General features: G+C 39.7%; 2 protein-coding genes across 2 annotated transcripts in view; both read left to right on the top strand.

Moving 5' to 3' along the window:
* LOC121420633 (nectin-3-like protein) overlaps positions 1 to 13,789 on the top strand; it is a 32,528-nt gene extending 18,739 nt beyond the window's left edge. Inside the window, exon 4 of the mRNA XM_041615296.1 lies at positions 13,344 to 13,789. Coding sequence (XP_041471230.1) covers positions 13,344 to 13,789 — 446 coding nt within the window. The remainder of the gene's footprint in view (positions 1 to 13,343) is intronic.
* Positions 13,790 to 14,202: 413 nt separating this feature from the next.
* On the top strand, positions 14,203 to 22,584 carry LOC121420631 (nephrin-like). Its single transcript, XM_041615295.1, has 8 exons — positions 14,203 to 14,575; positions 15,865 to 16,173; positions 17,183 to 17,299; positions 18,527 to 18,727; positions 19,599 to 19,886; positions 20,516 to 20,827; positions 21,205 to 21,498; positions 22,241 to 22,584. Exons 1-8 carry the CDS (start codon positions 14,203 to 14,205, stop codon positions 22,432 to 22,434), a joined length of 2,088 nt encoding a protein of 695 aa, XP_041471229.1. The 3' UTR covers positions 22,435 to 22,584.
* Positions 22,585 to 23,008: the final 424 nt, after the last annotated feature.

The raw sequence follows: 23,008 nt of genomic DNA, 5'->3' as shown, positions 1-23,008 counted from the left end.
ATTTTCATGATAAGAAAGTTACTTAGAATACCCAAATTCTAGGTCGAAATCTAAAACACACGTTAATTCAGATACGCAGATTGTTCTCTATTTAAATCATTATCCAGTTTCAGATCACAATATCAAAAAGTGTCTGCTCGCGGATAAATAACTTATCCTTTTCATGATAAAACATGAATAGTGCGTCCAGAATCTTTCCCCATAATTTTGTTTACCCATCACATTTCTCCAATTTTCTCCTCCCTTTTATTTTCCATTAATTTTTCTTTCGTTCACTTTTTTTCTGTCCTCTTTTCCCATAATTTATTTTACCCATCACATTTCTCCCTATTTACTCTTCCCTTTTATTTTCCATTAATTTTTCTTTCGTTCACTTTTTTTCTGTCGCCTTTCCCCTTCTAAGTTCTATTTTTTTTTCTCGTCTCACCGCTTTTCCTCATCCCCAGCCCTCGATCGACGCCCGTGCAGATTCGCAAACAATATCAAGAGTATATGTCTACTTGCAAGGGCGGAAATCTCTCCCCAAAGGTAGGGGGACCAGGGGCTGGAAAATTTGACAAGCAAAAAACAAACAAAAAAAGAAGGTTTATCACCCTCTAAAGAAGGTCATCTTGACCAAAAGAAATTTGACAAGCAAACAAGCAAAAAAAAGGGGGCATGCCAAAAGTAAGATCGTCTCTTCCAAAATACATTTCGAATTTGAACGACATGACCAAAAATAGTAGGGGGACATTTCATAATGTGCCCCCTACTATTTTGGGTGAGGGGACATGTCCCCCGGCCCTGGGGTTTGCGCCCATGTGGGTGGGGGTGTTGCGCCTCCCTATCGGGATCATATCACAGCGAGTATACACTCTTCCATATTGGAAGAGTGTTTACTCGCTGAGATTTCGATCTCACACATAATTTTATAAAAAAAAATAGAACAGCTACGCCTTGAACACAGGCCAAAATGCCTAACGATTTCTCCGCGGCATTAACAACTCTCGTAAAGGGCGCTCCATTTATAAATAACGTTGCATGAACAGCTCTCTATGGCGACGAAATTTACCGCGGAATTGCAGCCAGCAGCGTGGGAAATTGGCAGAAAATTCAAGAAGAGAACCGGTGAGTACCGATTTAACAGTATTCATGTATTAATTAATATTTATTTAATCATAAGAATAATTTTTTTTACGGAAAGAAAGCTTAGTTCTAAGCTAGGGCGGCCCAAATGCGCGTGAGTGGAGTCCCAGTTTCTTAACACGGGTAAGTATTGCGGTGTCGCCTAGAGTGGTATTACGGTGTCGCCTAGAGTGATTGGTACTAGGAGTGTCTCACTGCACTGTGTAGGAGTCGAGAATTACTAAAAATTAAAACCTCCTCAAAACAGATAGCTGCCATCTGTTGAAGTTTCGTGCAATTTTGATTTTCAATCAAACATTTCTCACCGTCCACACGAGATTTATCAAAATCATAAATACCTACACACAGTTAACACAAAAATCTACGGATGGGACTACAAGAAAAGTGTTATTTTCTTTACCTGTGCCTGGCTGTGAAATGTCAGTCCTTATTGTTCTGAAGATTTTCACGAACATCTCGATCCCGGATCTCGATTCGTACAGTTGATTGCAGAACAAGACGGCATTCTGCTCTTCCATATCATCACACCAAGAGAAAATACTCCCCAATTAGAAAAGAAATTTCAGTAAAACTCTCAACGATAAAACGAACGTAAATCAATCACCACGAAAAGGCAGACGTATTGGTCGCTCGCCAATAATAAACTGTGTCTTAATTGCCGCGCCGCCGGCCAACGGAGCCCAGGGCCCGGGGGCGCGTTTCCGTTTTACACCATGCGAAGGCATTTTCCGGAAAAGTAGACAAAAAGCGACTAGTGAAGAGTCTACGTCTACGTTTGTTTACATTATCAGCTGGGCGCGCGATCCAAAGTCCGCACCGAAGTTATCCGCAGCTGAGCTTATACTTTCCAGGTTCAATACGAATGTTTGCCTTGATCATTTGCCTTGCCGATTTGCTGATGTCCGTCTTTCTCTCTCTGTCTATATATCTATCTCTCAATTTGTATCTCTATCTATCTATGTAACTGCAGTATCTGAAATTTCACATCACGCCCAATGAAAGATAGCGATGTGAGGGCATTTGGACAATGGATCCTAATCATAATTGGGACGAGGTTTACAACCAAGATTGTGTTTTTGAACAGTGCACCCAATTCTACGCTACACTGCATTCGGCCATGGAAAAATACTTTCCTCTTCGTAAAGTTAAGCTCCACCCCACAGATAAATGCTGGATGACACCATACATCAAAACACTAATAAATGCTAGACAAAAATCATTTAAGAAGGGGGACAAGGTCGCTTTTGCTCGCTACAAAAACCAGCTTTCACGAGCAATTAAAGATGCAAAACGGTCTTTCTATTCAAATAGAATTCAGAACTTGAAAAGGGAGGATCCGGCTGGCTGGTACCGTGGGATCCGTAAAATGACGTCAAATGACCCCCAGCCAATAACAATAACTGTACCTGATGTTGAACCTGACAATGAGTTTGAGATTGCTCAGCGCATCAATGGATGTTTTGCCTCCTATTCTGCTGACCTGCAACCTCTTGATCGTCGACTGCTACCCTCCTACTTACCATCTCGTCATCCTGTACCACTTGTACAGCCATGGGAGGTTTATAGGCAACTAAAAGCGATAAATCAATCACGAGCTGGTGGACCCGATGGAGTAAATGCCCGCATCATCAAGAAATTCGCTTATGAACTTAGCATGCCTATTTGCTCAATCATCAACAGTTCGTTTTCTTGTGGAACATTCCCTGATGTATGGAAGAAAGCCACAATCACACCGGTGCCGAAATCGTCACCTACTACATTAGACAGCATCAGGCCAATTTCTCTCACTGATCATTTTGCAAAAGTGGCTGAGAGTTTTCTAGCAAAGTGGACACTTGAGGATATGAAGCCTTTCATTGATCGACATCAGTTTGGAAATCGACGTGGCATGTCAACTTCGCACTGCCTCATCAGTCTCATGCATGAAATCTACACTAATGCAGATAAGCCGAAGTCGTCATCCACCCTTGTCCTGACAGATTTTGCAAAGGCCTTCGACCACGTGGATCATGGGCTTGCAATTCGTAAATTGCTTGAACTGAATGTTCGCCCTTGTATAGTGGAGCTGATTGGTGATTTTCTCAGCAACAGACAACAACGTGTTCGCTATAGACGTCAACTCTCTGACTGGACTTCAACAAATGGAGGTGTCCCCCAGGGGACCAAACTAGGCCCGATTATTTTCCAGGCCATGATTAACGATGCATGTAATAATCTTGAGCCTATTTCTGCCAATGTCTGTGTATACAAGTATGTTGATGATCTGTCACTGATAGAGTGTCGTGGTAAAGAGCAAGAACCTGCTATCCAAGCGGCAGTCGACCGTCTCTGTGAATGGTCTCACACAAACAAAATGAACCTTAATCCAAAGAAATGTCAAACCGTTGAGTTTTGTTTTACAAGGAATCCAACACTTCCCCATTAGTCAGAGTCGGAAACGAATTACTCCATCAGGCTGAATGTGTCAAGCTCTTGGGTGTGCACATTCAAAGTAACCTAAAATGGAGTACACACATATCTGAAATTCTCAAAAGTGCCAACCGCAAACTCTACATGCTACGTCTCCTGAAGAAGTTTGCCCTCCCACCCTCTGATCTTCTCACCATATACACCTGCTATGTCAGACCAGTCACAGAGTACGCGGCCCCCGTTTGGAATGCCGGGATTACCAAGGAGGAAGCAAGAAAACTGGAGTCGATACAAAAGCGAGCCCTGCGAGTTGTATTAGGTGAAAGCTATATATCTTCCGAGCAGGCACTTTTTGTTCTCAAACTGCCTTCGCTTGCTGATCGACGTAAGGCATTGTCTCTCTCATTCGCGAAGGACCAGGTGAAGCCAACATCCCATTTCTGCCATCTCTTGCCAACCAGAGACTCGAATATTCGATCAACAAGGCATTCTAGACCATACACACTACCCAAATTCAGGACAAACAGATTAAGAGACAGTGCAATCCCATATCTTGTTAAACTATTGAATAATCTTTAATCATTTTCCACACCCAACTTAATGTTTCCACTATGTCAACTGGATGTTCCCGATTTTGTCTATTGTAACGTACATTTGATAGTCATATTTTGTTTATTTTGATTTATACATAGGTAAATACAAACACTTACTTTAAAGAACTCAAGAACTCTGTTCTCTATATGCTTTATTAAGTAAACAACTCAGGCACCTCTTTTTTAATCCAAATAGCCCTTTATGGAAAAAAAAATAATTTCTTTATGACAAATCATACCTACCTGGATAATTTCATACTTCAAGATGTTATTTTTCGTTATCGTTGAAATTTTCCGAATTACGTTAGTTGCACTGGCTTAAAACACGTATTCCAATATAATTTGTTTCTTCCTCTGTTTTCCATTTGTTGCATTATAAATACTATTACCGATGGGTTTTTTTTCCATGTTTGTTAAATACCCAAACTTATTAACTTTGTTCCTGTCTCCCTGTCTTCCTCTTTTTCATTCCGTCTTTCGTTCTAACATGTTTTCCTATGTACTTTATTCTTTCTCTGAGGCTTTCTTCTCATATGCTGAGTATTTCAATTTATTTCATATATGTATAATTATTTTGTAGAACAATTTTGATATTTGGCTATTTTGTTCCAATTTGTATATTTTTAAAATGTCTGTATATAAACCATATGTCAACTGAATGTAATTCAGCCTTTGGCTGCGATTTTCAGTGAGTGTTGAAATAAATAAACCATTCAATCAAATCTATCTATCTAATAATCTTCTCTGTCTCTCTCATTCTTTATCTAACATCTATCTATCTCAAATTCTCTATCTCTCCCCCTCTATCCATCCATCTGTCTGTCTTTCTCTATTTCTCTCTCTCTACCTACCTATGTAACTACAGTATCTATCTGTTAATTTGTCGCTCTACTCTCTCATTCTTGATCTATCTGACATCTATCTATCTCTCTATCCATCTATCTATCCATCTGTCTGTCTTTCTCTATTTCTCTCTATCTATTTATTTTTTTTTTAACTAGAGTATCTATCTGTTAATTTGTTAATAATCTTCTCTGTCTCTCTCATTCTTTAATTATCTATTTAATATCTCTCTCTATCTATCCATCTGTCTGTCTTTCTCTTATTCTCTCTATTTATCTATCTATTTTTTAACTTATCTATCTGTTAATATTCTTTGTCTCTCTCCCTCTTTATCTATCTAACATCTATCTCTCATCTATCTATCTATATCCATCTGTCTTTCTCTATTTCTCTCTATCTATCTATCTATCTATCTATCTGTTAATTTGTCTATATTCTCTGTCTCTCTCATTCTTTATCTTTCTATCTATCTAACATCTATCTATCTGTCTCTCAAATTCTCTATCTCTCTCCTTCTCTAGCATCTGTCTGTCTTTTTTCTCTCTTTCTCTTTGTCCGTCCATATTTCTATCTACAACATCTCTCTCTCTCTCTCTCTCTCTCTCTATCCTTCTCTCTCTCTTTCTCTCTCTCCCCCTCTCCCTCTATATATCGACCTCTCTGTCTCTCCCCCTCTCTCTATCTATCCATCCATCTCTCCCTCTTTCTTTCTCTTTCTATCTATCCACCTCTCTCTCTCTTTCTCTATTTCTATCTATCTATCTGTCTATCTTGTCTCTATCTATTTATCAGTCTTCTATATCTATCTTTCGGCAGCTTCTAAGTGTATCAATCCATCAAACTTCAATTTGTCTTTCCATTATAAGTATCTGTTTATTTTGATTTTGTCTGTCATTCTATTCATTTATAAACAACGCGACTGCAAAAGCATGTTCGGATTTCACTCCTGACTGCCGCTCTCTCTGTACATGAAGTGCCGAGGAACTCTGTGCTCTGATCAGTAACTGTGCAAATTGCATGCGGTGGTGGACTCGCCCATAGAGATGTATATTATTGACACTAGAGGGCGGACTTCATCGAATTGCTGTGATTCCATGTTCGGGGCTGCCGCCATCTTAAAGAGGGCAAAAGCGCGGATTTATAACACACGGCTCTATGGAGAATATCACATATTTCACTTTTTTACATTATATTTTCAATTTAATGCTGTATGCAACGTTAAAATCACAAGGCAAAACATTTTTATGTTAAAATATATGATAACCATGCATATTTTATAAAGGAGATGGACTGAACATCCAGAAAACGGGGGAAAATAGGTTGCTGTACGTGCATTAATTATTATGGGCTTGGTCTGCAGTTTCCCCTCCTTTCAGTTAATTTTGAGGAAATCAAATTAGAAATCATATAATGAATAATACTGGAGACTATGCGACGTTATAGCTATATTTAACACCACGGGTGTTAAATATAGCAGCCCAATCAATAAAGGACCTCACCATCTGGTGTTGGAGTTACACTGCCACTGGTGTTAAGATTACCAACATTAAGGATGTTAAAATATATCAACACCAGTCTTGGTGTTCGATTTGAACACGAGTCGGAGAATGTTATGAAGTTGACAACATTTGGTGTTCATTTGACACCCTCGAACACCTGCAGAAACGAACATTTAAACGAAAGTTTAAATCACCCATTGGTGTAAAAAAAATACCAACACCACTTACACCAGCTTTGGTGTTGTTTCACGGTTCGGATTCACACCATTTGGTGTCCGATTTCAAGTTCTTCAACACCTGCAGCCTGACGGTGTAAATTAACACTAGGGTATTTTTTAAAATACCCCAACAACAGACAGTGTTGAGTTACTCCAGTGAGGTGTAACTTCAACAATAATTTTTGTTAAAATAACACCTGTCACGGTGTTGTTTCAACACTTCTGAGTATTTGGTGTTTATTTTACACTCTAAGTGTTGTTTCAATACAGTATATTGCTTGAACACTGAGTGTCAAATGAGCACCAAATCAAGAGAACATATGAACACTCTTAAGTGTTAAGTTCACCTTATCTGACACCCTTGTCACGGTATATGCTATAATTTATGATGGCTAATATATTGAATCAGTCGACCTCGTCGTTTTCCCCCGTTTTCTGGATGTTCAGTCCATCTCCTTTATAAAATATGCATGGTTATCATATATTTTAACATAAAAATGTTTTGCCTTGTGATTTTAACGTTGCATACAGCATTAAATTGAAAATATAATGTAAAAAAGTGAAATATGTGATATTCTCCCATAGAGCCGTGTGTTATAAATCCGCGCTCTTGCCCTCTTTAAGATGGCGGCTGCGCAATACATGGAATCACAGCCGCATTACGCGCGCGTCAATGCGAGCGATTACTCTAGTGTCAATATACATCTCTATGGACTCGCCTGTGTCGCACGCTGCATGCAACCCAGCGACGTGTGTAGACTCTTTACTAGTCGCTTTTTGGCTTCTTTTCCGGAAAATGCCTTCGCCAGGGTGTAAAACGGAAACGCGCGGCCCGGGTGGACAGTCAAACAAAAGCTGTACTGTGGCACCAAAGACAAATAGGGCTACGTGCGTTTGACCATGTATGTTCAAGTCATTTAGACAACCTACTTTTTTTTGAAAATCAGTGTTTTTGATACCCTTGCGACCAAGAAATACGTTTGGTCCTTGTCTAAAACTGAAAGAACACCCCTTAAAACACATTTTTTTTTGTCATGCATGTATACAGCATAGACCCCTGGCCCCCGGGTATATAGTGCAAACGCGTGCACTCTTGCTTTGTGGGGGTCGTAACCATGATCTGACTCTATATACGGAGTCAGCATAACCTCATGAGAGTAGATTTGACTCCCTACGAGAGTAATGGACGCCGGACTCCCTTTCGAGAGCCACTTGACTCCATTTTGGCTTTCAGTGTTTTTTTATTTAGTGTCGAAATACAGAGAGGTGATGGAGTAAATTCGGAGGGCTCCCGTGGACGTAGGCTTAAATAAACCAAAAAAAAACCTATCTTCAGGAAACATGTTAACTGATGTATCATACATCTGTCTTTTCCAAGTCGATAATACAAGTCAAACTGGTTTTGTAAAGTAGCGGGAATGCCGCGGGGAATGCAGTTTTGCCACTTCGGGGTCTCCAAAAGACATATATTTTAACAAAGTTAAAATATGGATTGAGGTGGGGTACATTCGTCATGATTCATGTGCCAGAGCTTCATTTAAGCAGTAACCTGCAAAGCAATGTCTCCTGTAAATTTTCCAAGAGAAACAAATTAGAGACAAATAAAACAAAATTAATAGTGTTTTACCGATACCGAAATGCATTTTGCCCGTATGTATCATAGATTACGGTGTGGCAGACACACCAACAAAAGCGATACGAGAAGCCGATGGAAGCTATTGTGTTGAGATTGTGTTATCTCGAATGACATACAATTGATCGCTTTATTGTCCGATTCGTGAGTGTGACTGCGACATAGAGGTTGTTTTGGTCTCGTTTTAGCGCAATATCACGTCATACATTTTGACATATTTGCCCTCTTTCTAAGCAAATTAAGACACTAATACTGTCATGAAGCATATCGATGTTTTCGCTAATATATTCTCTTTCATGTAGAATGTTGACTTTTGTATTAATTGCTGTTATTTATAAAAGTTCAGGATTCTTGAAAAAATACTCGGTTTTAAATTATAATTTGCATAATTTATGTAAATTAGGTAATAATAAACAAGGATATCCCAATTATTTTATGACGATTTTCTTCCCTGTATTACCCTAAGTCTTTATTTCCCATTTTAGGGCAGTTCTGGTGAAATATATATTCTGAATTACTTGTTTTTACATATCGACCTAATATGCAAATTTATGCAAATTACTTGCTTATTTTCATAGATACAGCTTGTCTCTTTGGATGAATCTTTTTCTTTTTACTCAAGGAACATTTGTGCCAAGTGGGACATTTGTACTAAAAAATGCAGCGTTCACCCCTTTTTTTGCAGTTAACAAGTCTACTAAGTGCACTCCATGCATCATTCCCGACCTTTCGTTTGAGGACGCGGACGCTTATTTACAACGGTCGTTGACTTTGGAAGGGACTTTTTGGGCCCGTCATCATGGTCGTAAAACTCAGTCCTGCAATGCAAATTGTGTGACATGAGATTTTTTTTTCGTTTCGCATCTGCGACGGAAACATTCAATATGCGTTTCGTGTGCAAAATTCTGGTTGCTACTATGGTAACAGCGATTTATCCGATTGAGGACGACTTTCCAAAGCCACATTTGACTCCTCCTAGAGCTCGAGAGGCCGCCCGGGGGCCCACTTCCATTGATTAGTGGATACCAGTAGCGACCACCCGTAAAAGGGGACAGAGTGGGCAGGTACGTTACGTATATAGGCCAATGTAACGTTATAAGGGTGTCAAAATGATGTTTAAAATGCTGAAAAAAGGGATATATATTCAATACTTGTAGGGTTTCACAAGCCAAATACTTGTTAAGAGATGCATTTTCATAATCTGGAAAAGAATTGCTTCCCTTGTTTAGCATGTTTAGGGTACTTTTCGAAACCCCATGGTCGTGCCTGGTATCCACTCATCAATGGAAGTGGTCCCCCCGGAATTTGAATCTAATCCCCATTTCTGGGGAATGTAAAACATAATGCCCCTCACATCGTGTGCGAGAGGCATATCGTTTGTGTATAAGGAGTAAACAAAAGAAACAAAGAAACAAAAGAAACAAAAGGAAACGAGTTCAAAGGTATCGCATATGATGTGTACATATCAACGCATGCGAAATGTTCGGCTGGAGAGGTTGATCTTATCCATGAAATCAATTGCCAGTGATCCACCAATAATCCACATTAAATGTAATATCGATTCGATGGACTGTAATGATCTATATTTAAGCCTTCATTCAGTAAGTTTTTCCTCACTCAATATGTTCTCGATTTGTTTGAAAAACCACTTTCTTCTCCATGTCATAAATCTATTTTAGGTCCTGCATTTTGAATATCTCCAGCCATCAGTCGTAATATACATGCATGTATGCGGTACGGGTGTCGCGGAAAGGGATTTTGCACACGAAAAGCAGATTTGTAGGGCCTGTAACCCCCCTGTTACACAAAGCTTAGCATTGATCGTAGAGCAGTTTTCTACGTTTGATTCTATTGACTGTAATGCACAATCAATCTTAAAAATCAAGTGTATGATTAAGCGTTAACTTTTGTGTTAGGGGACCCTAATACTAGCGTCCGTGATGATTGCGAAAGGTCCCAATTATCATTTTGGCTACGCTACATACGGAGTAATATAAAGAGTTGTTTGTATTCTTATAAAGGACTGTTATCTGTCCTGTGTATAGTTACCCCTCTGATTTTAATTTCATTAAATTATACAGTTCTTGCTTGTGATAAAGCAAACTTTCCGAAATACCATTTCCGATGGAACATTTTAAATGACCTGCTGATGAACTTCACCCCTAAAGGCAACCTTTTGAAAAAATAATAAATACCCAAAATAAGAATGTTAGATTGCATTAAAAGTCTAAATACTACCCTATAATGCCAAGATTTTTTTAATAAGAAATATGGGGGAATCCAAAAAAGCATTGTATTGGGAAAAGTTAAAATTTATGGCAATTCCGATCATAAAAAGAGCTTTCGTGGGGTTTGAATAATATGCAATACTGTTATATATAAGTAGAATTGGAAGAGCAATTACATTCATTAAGTTAGTTATTTTCTCTTAAAGGATATAGCATATAATGATTAAGAATATTCCAGGATGTCTCAGTAAAGCTTTGTTAGGCATGCCATTTAATGAGACTGAGTAATTTTTGTCATTTCTGGAATGTACAAAGATAAACAATAGAAGACTGCTACAAAATAGAGACTCCTGGTGGTAGTGGAAATAGAAGACAGTAGGATTAGCTATGTTGTTTACATTGTTAATTTCACTGAGGTCATTCAAGGGTATTCTAAAATTAGACTGATCTAGAAAGGAGAATGTTCTTTTTAAAGACAATACCGTAAGCTTCAAGAATAGTGGAAATTTATATATATATATATATATATATATATATATATATATATATATATATATATATATATACAGTCAGTCGGCAAGCCCTGAAAAAGTAGCTTCTTTTATCCAAGTGATATTCATGACTATAGGGTTTTTGCATTATTAATGAGCTTGGTGCGAACCAAAACACCTCTTTTTATTCTGCCATTGCTGCTCTAAATATTAACCAAATTTCATGTTTTTGGTATCTTTGTAAAGAAGAAGAATCATTCTTTTAGGTCATGTGTTTGGAATTTTTAAAAAATGTTGTAATATAGGGAAAACTTTTGATATAAAACATGAAACAAAATAATTTTTTCATGCAACAAATGTTGTTGTTTTCACACTTGATTTCTGTTTGAGCACAAATGATTTTTAGATCATAATAAAGCTGAAGATATACGCTTTAATATGATATAATTTGTATAAGAAGATGTATCTTAGATGGGTCAGCAGCCAGCTTTTCATAGGCCAAGTACATTTAGCAGCTCAAAAACAAGAATACTGCACTCTGATTGGTCACAGAGACCACACACCCACGCAAATTCCAATGTTCCCCACACTGGGCCTCTGCAAGGTCACACTCACCATGTGGTAATCTCTTCAAATAACCCGCGCCTGTTGTTGTGAAAACATTATTCAGCCAATCAGAACTCTGGATTTTATGTTACTCAGAAATTTTAGAAATCTCGTCTTGCATCTTGATGGAAAAAGCTGGCTGCTGACCCATCTAAAAGATGCAACATATCAAGAGTGACATTGTAAGAAAGTATAGAGTTCGAGCTTTCTGATGATATAAATAATGTTGGTACCTAAAACACAAAATGTTGCACAATTTGCAAGTGAACACAGAGGAAGAAAATTCTGCTTGATGCATCTTTTCTGGTAAAAAATTCACTTATTTATCAAAATATTTTATTCAAAAGAAATAACCAATATGAAAGAGTAACATTTACTCTTCCCAATGGTACAAAAACAATAAATTTTACTCCAGGAAAAAGGGGTTAAATTCTTTGAGAAAAAAGTCTCACAATTCACGAGATTTTCCAGGGACATGAATTCAGCCACGAGAGGACTTGGATAAATCTTGCCCATTTGCTCATTAACACAGGGGCTTGCCGACTGACTGTATATATACATATATATATATATATTCTTATTGAATATATATAATCTTATTGAAATCCCTTTACATAAGTTCTAACACGTATAAGCCTCGGAAAGTAATTTTTCAAGATGGCGGTTGGCGGCCATCTTGGATTTGATCTGAAGATTATCCTTTATGCAAAATTACAGCATGAATTGAATCAACATACCAAATGACTCATGAATAGAGTTATTATTCATGATTCTGGGGCAAAGGGTTCAAAAGTTGATATTTCAAGATGGCGTCATATGGCGGCCATCTTGGATTTGACCTGAAGATGACCTTATATTGTAAAAACAGGATGCAGAAATTGATTCTGCACACCCCAAAACCCCTAGAGGTATTACTCGTCATTCTGGGGAAAGGGGAACAAAAGTCAATTTTTCAAGGTGGCATCTGGCGGCCATCTTGGATTTGACCTGAAGATGACCTTATATTGCAAAAAATGATTACAGAAATCGGTTCTACACATCTCTAAACCCCTAAAACGAGTCATTACTCATCATTTTGTGGACAGGGGTTCAAAAGTTAGGTTTTCAAGATGGCATCTGGCGGCCATTTTGGATTTATGCAAATTAGCAAAATTGCCCAAACGGCAACTTTGGGCATTCAAGCTTAATTTATTCTAGGACCCCATACGAACACGAATCAAGAAAAAAACTTCATCGGAAAGAACATTTCTAGGTTGGTGTATTGAGCCTATGAGACTGCAAATCGACTATTTTAACAGGGTAATGATTTGGTCATTTCTTGTTATCACTGTTCCAAAGTAAATAGGCCTACGTGAAACTGTAATGTAATATCGAGGGAACAATTATAGCAACTGACAATAACGATCCAATTTAATATAAAATGCCCCAACAAATTAACACAAAAATCCAAAGATATGACGATGTGAATTTTGATCTTTGTAATACATAGTAAATCATGTAAATAAGGTCTTCACTTTCAAAGGGGGTGAGGGCACACTTCTATTTTAACAGCATTTTTACATCACAATTTTTATTGAGCCTTTCAAATGGGGGGGGGGGGTGGCACTGACCGGCTCCCCCCCTGGATCCGCCAGTGCCCACAACCATCTTTAATGCTTGACTGAAATCACGTTCTTTTACTCCCCCCCCCCCCCCTAGTTCCACCTGTAAGCATAGAACTCTCGGACACAATGACATCTGTTGGCCACGGACAAGGCGTTGTCGTGCCCGTCCTGTCTGGCCAAACGCACACCTTCACCTGCACAACTCAACCCGGTGCCAACCCTCCTGCAGACATCGAGTGGACGTCCACCACCGCTCGTATCACCCAGGATGATACGGTTGACCAGCCAGTGACCGGTAGTAAGCTGACGATGTCCAGTAGAGAGGTGACCTTGATTCCATCGATTTCTGACCATCTGACAGCAGTTACGTGCGAAGCGACACATCCTGCTCTCGTGACACCGTTGACCAAATTCATTCAGCTTGATGTACAAGGTAGGCCTGAAACTAGCCCCAACCCTCCTACACACACACCCTCACACACCTATATATACATCCACGTGCACACCCACACCCTTACTCACACAAATAATGAACCATAGCAACATATTTCTTTATAGGGCCTTTATCATATTATTGTGTATGGCAAGTGGGGGTATATAAATTTTAGTATGTGGATTTGCATTTAATCCTAATAAAAATACATATTGCATCAATAAAACAAACTTTGGACATGACGTCTGCTGATAGTATTTAATCAGGAAAATTAAAGTTATGAAGGGGAAAAAAGAATGACACTCACTTAGTAAATGCCTTCGAGTAATACAAAATGTAAAAAAAATGATTAACACCATTTATATTACCAAACATTGTTGGAAGACATCCAATACCGTTGATTTTGAGAAAATTTTTGAGCAAGATTTAAATATATATATACCTGTATATCCATTGCCATCGTCCTGTGGGGATATTTCACCGTCACCCCCCCCCCCCCTCACCTTCCCTCGAGTTATCTATGGCCCTTTTATCATCAGTATTCTCATTGTTCTATCCAGTGCCACCAACGAATGTGACCATCGCTTTCAATTCCGCCATCATTTCTGACGGTGGAACACTAACCCTTGATGAAGGCACCACGACCATCATCACCTGCAGGAGCATTGGAACAAGACCCGCCTCTGCGATCACATGGTACCTGGATGGGGTGCAAGTGGCGTCCGGGATCGGTAGACCGGTGTTTACCCCGAACGCCAACGACATTCGGTTACAGGATGCGTCAAGTAGCATCATCATCCAACCTTCTAGAGAACATCATGGGCAGGTTCTGCGCTGCCAAGCAACCACCTCTGGCATCAGCCGTGACGTTGGTATTAGACTCTCCGTCGATGGTACGATAAAATTCTTAAGCTGACCTCCTAAGAAATTTAGATATTATAACATATCACATGAATCACATGACTATTAAAACAAAGAAGAAAACGTGTATATTTTTTTATGATTAATCGAAATCGAAATTTGAAGATACAATACGTTGTGCACTACCATTTTATACCATTAAAGTGGTATGGCAAAATTATACGCTGCCCTTTAGAAGATGTTCCACTCTTTTCGGCGTATGTCCATGGACTGTAAACCAGAGGCATCACTATCAGCCCTGAGTGGAGTGTCAAGCCTTGGTGTACACGTAAACTCATTCCATTTATAGTAAGCACGACTTACTCTAAAGCATTCTTAAGAGTGCGGCGTAAAATTATTACTGACATGTCCGTCATAATATGCGAAAAATTAACACATTTAATTATCTTTCAAACGCTATTGCATAGCCTTGTTTAGAGTCTAGCATTTAGATCCATCAAACAACTGACACCAAATATTGCAAAGCAACATGTAATTTTAAGTCTGGTGGAAACATTAGTAGTTCGAGTTTTCAGTACTCTTTTAAAGATGATTTTAAATGCAGCTATTGCTATTCCAGACCTTGATTTCTTTTTAACATCCTTTATCAGATCTGGCCTTGCTACCTAAGGCTGTGCTACAAAAAAATTAGGTAAACTCTGCCACTACCAGTTCAATCATTGTTACATTCGCTTACACTGTGGCGCTGGTGATGTTTTCGAGAAGACAAGACAATATTGCCTTCTGCGGTTTATCAGCGAACATTTCTTGTTGAACCCAACATTTTTTTGCAACTGCATTCTGAACTTCCCCTAAAACTTTGCCATATAAATTCCTACATAAGCAGAGACTTCCTAATCTTCCAAAGTTGATTTTATATTTTCAAAAGGCCTGATTCTAAGTCACCAATATCCTCAATAATCATCAGAATTTGTCTATAAGTGATGCAACTCGGCATTATGATGTAGATGACACTGGTGAATGAATTCCTTCCCCGTTCTCTGATCATAATCATCTGACCCATATAGGTAAACTCGTGATGCGTCTTCAGTATTATCTTTGGTAGATGGTAACTTGGTATACAGGGGAACGGTTTCACAAAACAAAGCTTCAATCTATTTCTTCTCAATTAATCAGATACAAGGGTTCCAATAGCTTATAACAGTTGTCACTAAATAGACACTTGGTCAAATCTTCAATCGTCTTCCAAATTTGAAACATTTACGAATACTAACAAAGGATCATGATCCCGCTTCCTCATCTTTAACGTGTGTCTGACCAGGTCCACCTGACCCACCAGTAATCAGTGGTATCCCAGACGCCATCAATGAAAACCAGGAAACCTCTATCACTTGCGAAGCCGACAACGGACACCCATCCCCCTCAATTCAATGGTTCATTGGGACCAGGAACCTCAGTGCGGATGCAACGCTTCATGTATCCGCAGACGCCGAGAACCGTATCGATGTCTTGAGTCAACTGCGATATCTGCCTCTGAGGGAGGACAACGGCCTGGTGTTGCAGTGCAGTGTCATCCATGATCAGCTCTGGCAACCGATGAGAGTGACAAGTGGTAAACTAGTGGTCAATTGTAAGTTGACAGGGATATTTTGTGGGATTGGAATACGATGGAGGTACACGATTGTAGCGATGGCATTGGTGATGGTGCGAATGGTTACGAAATTACTTGTGGTGGTTTCAGTGGTATAGTATGGTATAGTGATGTGCTGATAATTGCGGTAATAAGATGGTAGTAGCAACTTGGGAATGTTACGGGGGTGGTGATGATAATGATGAGGGCGAAGCAAGTGGTGGTGAAAATGACCCGACAGATGTTAAAGAAACTTATACATGTTATAACAATCATCGTAATTGTGGTAATGATAACGAAAATTCTTATTATGGTGGTGGTGATGAGTATGAAAACAATTATCATTCTCTTTACTGTGTCTGTTAACAGTACTTTACGAAATAATGTATGTTAACTATTATTTACTCTCTACTGATGATGATGTTCGTCCTTAGCTAGCGAAGACGACCACAACTTCAATAATACCTTTGGAATTGGAGATTGTTGAATAGACCAATCTTCGCCAGAACAAGTCTAATGCAAGTGAGCAAGCAAAAGACAGCATTGGGGGCAGCCACTTGATGGAACTTGCTGTCCTTTCGAAGCTGGCGTTTTTGTTCTTGCTAATCCACATGTCTTTACTCGTAGCCTGGCACACCATCCCACACCATGGTGGGTGCGTCGTGGTCTAGTGGTTTTGACTCTCGCCTTTGAAACAGAGGGTCGTGGGTTCGAATCCTAGCCATGACGTGTTTTCCTCCAGCAAGAAATTTATCCACACTGTGCTGCATCGACCCAGGTGAGGTGAATAGGTACCCGGCAGGAGTATTTCCTTGAATGCACTGAGCGCCGGTGATGGTATAGCTCGAGCTAAAGCAGGGGTAATAATAGCAGCGCTTTGTATCCTCAGGCAAGAAGCACTTTATAAATCCACCTATTGTTATCATTATTATTATGTGCCAGGTACAACGATTGTCCTCAACTGATTTATCTATTAATTATACTCTCTATCATTGCCTACAACGACTAGACTGTACAGCGATCGTTGAAGTGACCGTTTGTCCTGAGGTTAAGGAGGGGTCTTCGGAGGTCATGGTTTGTCGATCGGGGCCCACCAATCCTGCGGCTAATCTAGTCTGGATCGAAGGTATGTACTATAATTCAATTGCAATCATAAGGAGAGAGCCTTCCCTGCATGATCTCAAAACTGTATGATAGTAAAATCCAACATTTGTTTCAAGCCTTATACACGCTTAATACAAGTATTTTTTTAGTGTTACTATTACCCCTGCGCCAGCAACTACCCTTCTTAGGCACTTTTAAAGTTGTTTTCGAGGAATTCCTATGGGTTGCCCATTTATTATGCTTCAAGTACAGTATAGAGATATCATTCAGATTCAGTGGCGGGTCTAGGGAGGAGAGTATTCGGGCCGATGCCCCCCACCCACCCCCTTGAGAGTCATGCCTTTACTTGTCAAACTTAACGTGGCACAAACTTGATCTTTACGTTTTAGTGAAAACCGTTTTTATATAATTATTTTCACTTTTGCTTGTAAAACCTTCCTTGAAAAAATGTGTACCCTTTTCCTTTGGAAAATCTTGGCTAGGCCCCTATTCAGATTAATGATTACATACCCAATTTGCCGGAACCTAAAGGTGATTTCTTATTGGATATTCCAAATACACTATATACGCGCAAGGTATTAATCATATTTTTTTTTTTTCATTTTCTACTACCATCATTATTGCAATTATTGGCTGGGCAGGGGAGATGACATACAGATATCTTCCAATTGTTTTCATTAACGAAAGAGTACGAAGAACCCATTCTATGTGTTTCGGTATCATTTTTGCTTCGATGTTTCCTTTTTTTCTTTTTTCTCCTTTGCTTGATCACTTAACCCCACCTCCATGCCCACGACCACCTCCATATGCTTGTGCCCGCGTGCCCCGAGTGTAAAAGCAGTGATTTGAATGTTTGGTAAGGGAGAGAGATATAGGAAAAAAAAATTAACAAATAAAGTAAATTCGCATTTTGTGCGCTGTCAGGAAAATGACGAGTGAGGGAAAGTTCAAATTCCAGAGTGTAAAACCGTGGGCATGATGAAAACTTTCATCCCCTTATTCAGATAGTAGATTGAAGAGATTCTATTTCATCTTATTCGTTCGACCGAATAAAAATAAAAGAATCTGACTATTTCAAACGATGTACAAACTATGAATGGCTTGAGACTATAAGGACGCGATATGTTTTGTGGGTAGTGCAAGTAAAGAGGGAAATGGTTTTATGCTATATTTTGTAAATGCAGATATTAATTACAAAGTAAAGCAATGATACAAAATAAAACATTAGGCATGTTTGTCATACTTGTAGGGGATGAAACCATTTATGAGCCAAACTACCTGCAGACCCACTTTGAGGAAAGCTCCGCACCATTAGGATCCCGGACCACTCTTAGTTACACGAGAAACTTCACCCGACAAGACCACAGACAGAACTTCAAGTGTTGTACCGCTGTCAGTCCATCATGTAATTCTACCGTCTGCTCAGAACCTTGCGTTCCTGATGTCAAATGTGAGTAGAAGCTACAGTTTCCAACTGAACAGTCAGATCCTGGATACACTCTGTCTGGACATAACGTAAAAGGTTTGTTTAGCCTGGAGTCGGTCTCTTCTCACTGGCTGTTGCCATGGTGGCATTTGGTCTGTTCACTAAAGATACAGGGGGGGGGGCTTGCGGGGCCCCCGCCCTTTTTTTCAAAACCGTTCACTCAAAAAGTAAAATTTACCATCTGATTGAGATATTTTTTGCATGCTCAGCCGCCCTCCCCCCCCCCCCCCCCTTCAAAACCGTTCCGCGGCCCTTGTTATATCTATGTTGGTCTCAAAAATTGTTTCAACGGTGGAAGCAAGATTTCAATCACGAAAATGATAATCGTATTTTAATTACCTGACATCAAATCAAATATCTAAAACATGCCAGAACTTGAAGACGATTTTGTGATGGGGTTTCCTAACAATTGAGTACCAGTGTATGTTGAAGCAAGTTTCAGATAATTATTTGCTTTTAACACTATTAAGACCAACTTCATCAGAGGTCTCGAAGCTCTCTATGTCTGTTAAAGTAAAAGAAAGGGCCATAATCGCCAGTTAGTCTTAGAGCATCTGTTAAATGCCCGGCGTTTCAAAGAATAAATTGATGCCATGTCCTTACCTTACCTGGGTTGAGTGCAGCACAGTATTGATAAATTCGGTGCTGTATAATGCAGGATAAGATTCAAGGATCTCCTAAATTGAAGAAAATTTGTGGTCCCAATATAAAATAATTTCTTGCAACGCGACCTGGAGAAACTGTATTCTATACATTTATTCGAATTTTGTCATACGTTCTTCTGGTGGTTTGTATGCATTTACCGATGATGTGCTGCTATCACCGCTCTCCACAGTTCCACCAGAAGAACCCATCATCTCCAGAAGCATAACTGCCCGCCAAGTTTTCGAGGGAATTGCGGACCTAGAATTCACCTGTCGAGCCGAGGGCAACCCCAGACCGACTCTGACCTGGGTGATGACCGACAACGAAGGTTTGATGCTTGACCAGATGACCAAAGAGGATGGCTCACAGCTATTAAGGTTCAGGGTTGTAAGAAGACACCACGCAGGGGTGTACAGATGCATCGCTAATAACGACCTTCCACCAATGAGCAGCAATTATGAACAACTTGTCGTGATATGTAAGAGAACATTGCTTTTAGCCACATTTAATTAAAGTCGATGCAAGCAATTGACTTCATAATTGAGCCAAGTACTTCATAATTGAACCCAGCTGTAATTCATCAGATGTCGTATTATCAAGACATGTTGCACTTTAACAGAGCTTGGGTAAAGGAATTACCCCATATCAGGAACACGCATGCTGGATAAGATATTTGGCCCAAAGTTTGTTTATTTTTTTTTATACGGGTACAGATTTACACAGCATTGTGCAGTCTTATGTTGCACTATCTTACTCAACATATATGTTCCGTCTTTAAACAATGATTTGGTAAACCATGCGCGCTGCATTTGTATAACATACACCTCCAGACATTTTCCCATACAGTGGTCTAGTCAACAAATTTGTTTTTTTTTTATCAAGCGACTGTATACATGACCATGATACACCGTTGGTACAAAATGATAAGTAGGTCTACCATTAATCATTTCATGGATTTCATGAATTTTTCTCTCCTATTGCAATGTTTGAGACTTAAATGGTTTAACATAATTAGGAAAAATTATTTCACGAGTAAAAAGTAGAGAAATGCATCAGCATCAGTTGCCATCCAAAAAGATATGATATTTGGATCTGCTACCTTTTCAGTTACGCCCACCTTTCTAAGCAATGACAACTTCCGGGAAACGGCCGACGAGGGTCAAAATGCCACTCTAACCTGTGTCATAAAGGCCAACCCAAGCCCTGTTGTCAACTGGGAGAGACTCGGCAACCATTCTGCACAGCTCTTTGACAGGACGCTAGTGGTGACTAATGTGGTGAACAGTGATTATGAGAGCACAGTCACGAGTACCTTGAACATTTTCGATGTGCAGCCCGACATCGATCACGGTAATTACAGGTGCACGGCACTTAACGTCTACGGAAGAGTTGAAGCCGTCATTAATCTCAACGCAACATGTAAGTCCATTAATAAATGATAAGCACGAGTACATGCAAGGAATATAAAGTAAAACATTTTGACCTGCACATTTTACACCGAGATTTAATAAGATGGGGGGTGGGGGCGATTCCCCCACGATAAATCTGACCAAGCGAAAAAAAAAGAAAAAGAAAGCAAGGAGAAGAAAGCGAAGTATGATATTTTGACCTGAATATTGTGACAAAAAAATTTACCAAACTGGATTTTTTAAATAAAAATATCGATGTTTGTACTCGCTCGCAACATTTTGTAAATGTTGCTTGATAGTGCACCATCTCCCCCCCCCCCCCCTCATTTGATATTTACTCTTTGCGCCACTGACTAGTTAACCTCGACTTTTTTCGTTTGGTTTCAGCTATTCCTGACCCCCCTTCTCAGCTGGTCGTCGAGCTCAATCAGACTACATCTTCGACCCTCTTCGTTACTTGGCAACCCGGTTTTGATGGTGGACACCAGCAAGCATTCACTCTGCAGTACTGTCCAAACAACACGCAAGTGGAAGAGGCTGGTTGTGGTGCACTCACTAACCTGTCGGGGACTTCGTGCAGGCTGGTTGGGCTACATCCATCCACTTTGTACCGGTTGACCATGTGGGCAGTCAGTATATTGGGCACCAGCAGTGCAATAGAAACCGTGGCTTACACACGTGGTAAGTTCCTTCAGAAGTGAGATGAATCTGACAAAGTCCTGACAGGGACTTCATGTAGGCTTGTTTGGCTACATCCATCCACTTGGTACCGGTTTACCATGTGGGCAGTTCATAGATTGGGCACCAGCAGTGCAGTAGAAACCGTGGCTTCCACAATTGGTAAGTTCCTTCAGAAGTGAGATGAATCCGACAAAGTCCTGACAGGGACTTCATGTAGGCTTGTTGGGCTACATCCATCCACTTGGTACCGGTTTACCATGTGAGCAGTCAATAGATTGGGCACCAGCAGTGCAGTAGAAACCGTGGCTTCCACAAGTGGTAAGTTCCTTCAGAAGTGAGATAAATCCGACAAAGTCCTGACAGGGACTTTGTCCCTGTGAGAAGTGAGATTAATCCGACAAAGTCATGGGCCCCGTTTCATGAAACTTGTTATAAATAACATTTTGCATATACAGATACAAGTTACTGAAATCATTCAATTTGATTGGCTGATAAGATTGTTATAGACATTGTGCACTTGTTACTAAAAGAATATGAAAAGAGGTGTGAGTTTGAGTGTGATCGTTCACAAGTCGTTTCTTTTACCCCCCCCCCCCGATAGTTCCCTTTTTAAGGTGGGGGGGGGGGGGTTGTATCCCCATTCCCAACGCCTCGGCAGCATAAAGAGTGTCTTTTATTTTGTCTGTTTAATGTATAATCTTATACTATTCATACATAGAGTTGACATCCTTTTTTTTCTTAGACTCTACGGCATTGAGGCAAACACCAGTCTTACCAATCGCCCTTGGAGTGACGGGTGCTGTTGTTCTGATATTACTTACCTTACTGGTTGCAATGCACTTCCGTGGGACGTTAGGTTGTAGGAAACGAAAGAAGGGCAAGTGGTTTAATTTTGTCAACTTTAACCATAATACCGACGTTCACATAAAGCCTTAATTAAATGAAGTTGATTTTGGTCCAAGAAAAAAAATGACAAGCAAAAACGAATAGGTTTTTATTCCAAAGTTGAAGGTGATTTTGGTTGAATTTCTACTTTTTAGCGGCTTTACCAACCTGATTTCCTGAGCATGCTGCCTATGATGGATAACATACGCAGCACCCCCCCCCCCCATACATAAATCTTGGCGTGCTTCAGCATCCCCAACACTCCCGCTTCCCACATGTCCCAGGGCCAAATTACGGTGGAACGGGTTAAGAAAGCGGAGATTTGTTAGGTACGAAGTGTGTGCTGTATACATGGTATAGATCGCCTTTTTTATAACCTGTAATCAGGGAGTTATAATTGACGAAGAAATATACAGAGGTAAAAGTGAGAAGTAATAATGTTTACCTATTATTTTTGTCAGGATTAAAGATTAAAATCAACCAAAGAAAATAAGATAGAGAAGACAGAACCACCAAAAAAAGAAGAACAGTGCAGTGTGCCTACCCGCCTGGTTGTCTCGATATTGAATAAAATGAAGATGAATGTACCAGGCAAAGTCCTTTCAGATCAGAGAGTTCAGACTAA

This window comes from Lytechinus variegatus, chromosome 8, assembly GCF_018143015.1.
Source record: "Lytechinus variegatus isolate NC3 chromosome 8, Lvar_3.0, whole genome shotgun sequence".
NCBI classification, from domain to species: Eukaryota; Metazoa; Echinodermata; class Echinoidea; order Temnopleuroida; family Toxopneustidae; genus Lytechinus; species Lytechinus variegatus.
This window is presented reverse-complemented; position numbering and strand designations above follow the sequence as displayed.

Coding starts and splice junctions, on each gene's coding strand:
- LOC121420631 (XM_041615295.1), top strand. CDS start 14,203: ATGGCCCTTTTATCATCAGTATTCTCATTGTTCTATCCAGTGCCACCA. Junction 16,174..17,182: donor TGGTAAACTAGTGGTCAATT/GTAAGTTGACAG, acceptor TACAACGACTAG/ACTGTACAGCGATCGTTGAA. Junction 17,300..18,526: donor TAATCTAGTCTGGATCGAAG/GTATGTACTATA, acceptor TCATACTTGTAG/GGGATGAAACCATTTATGAG.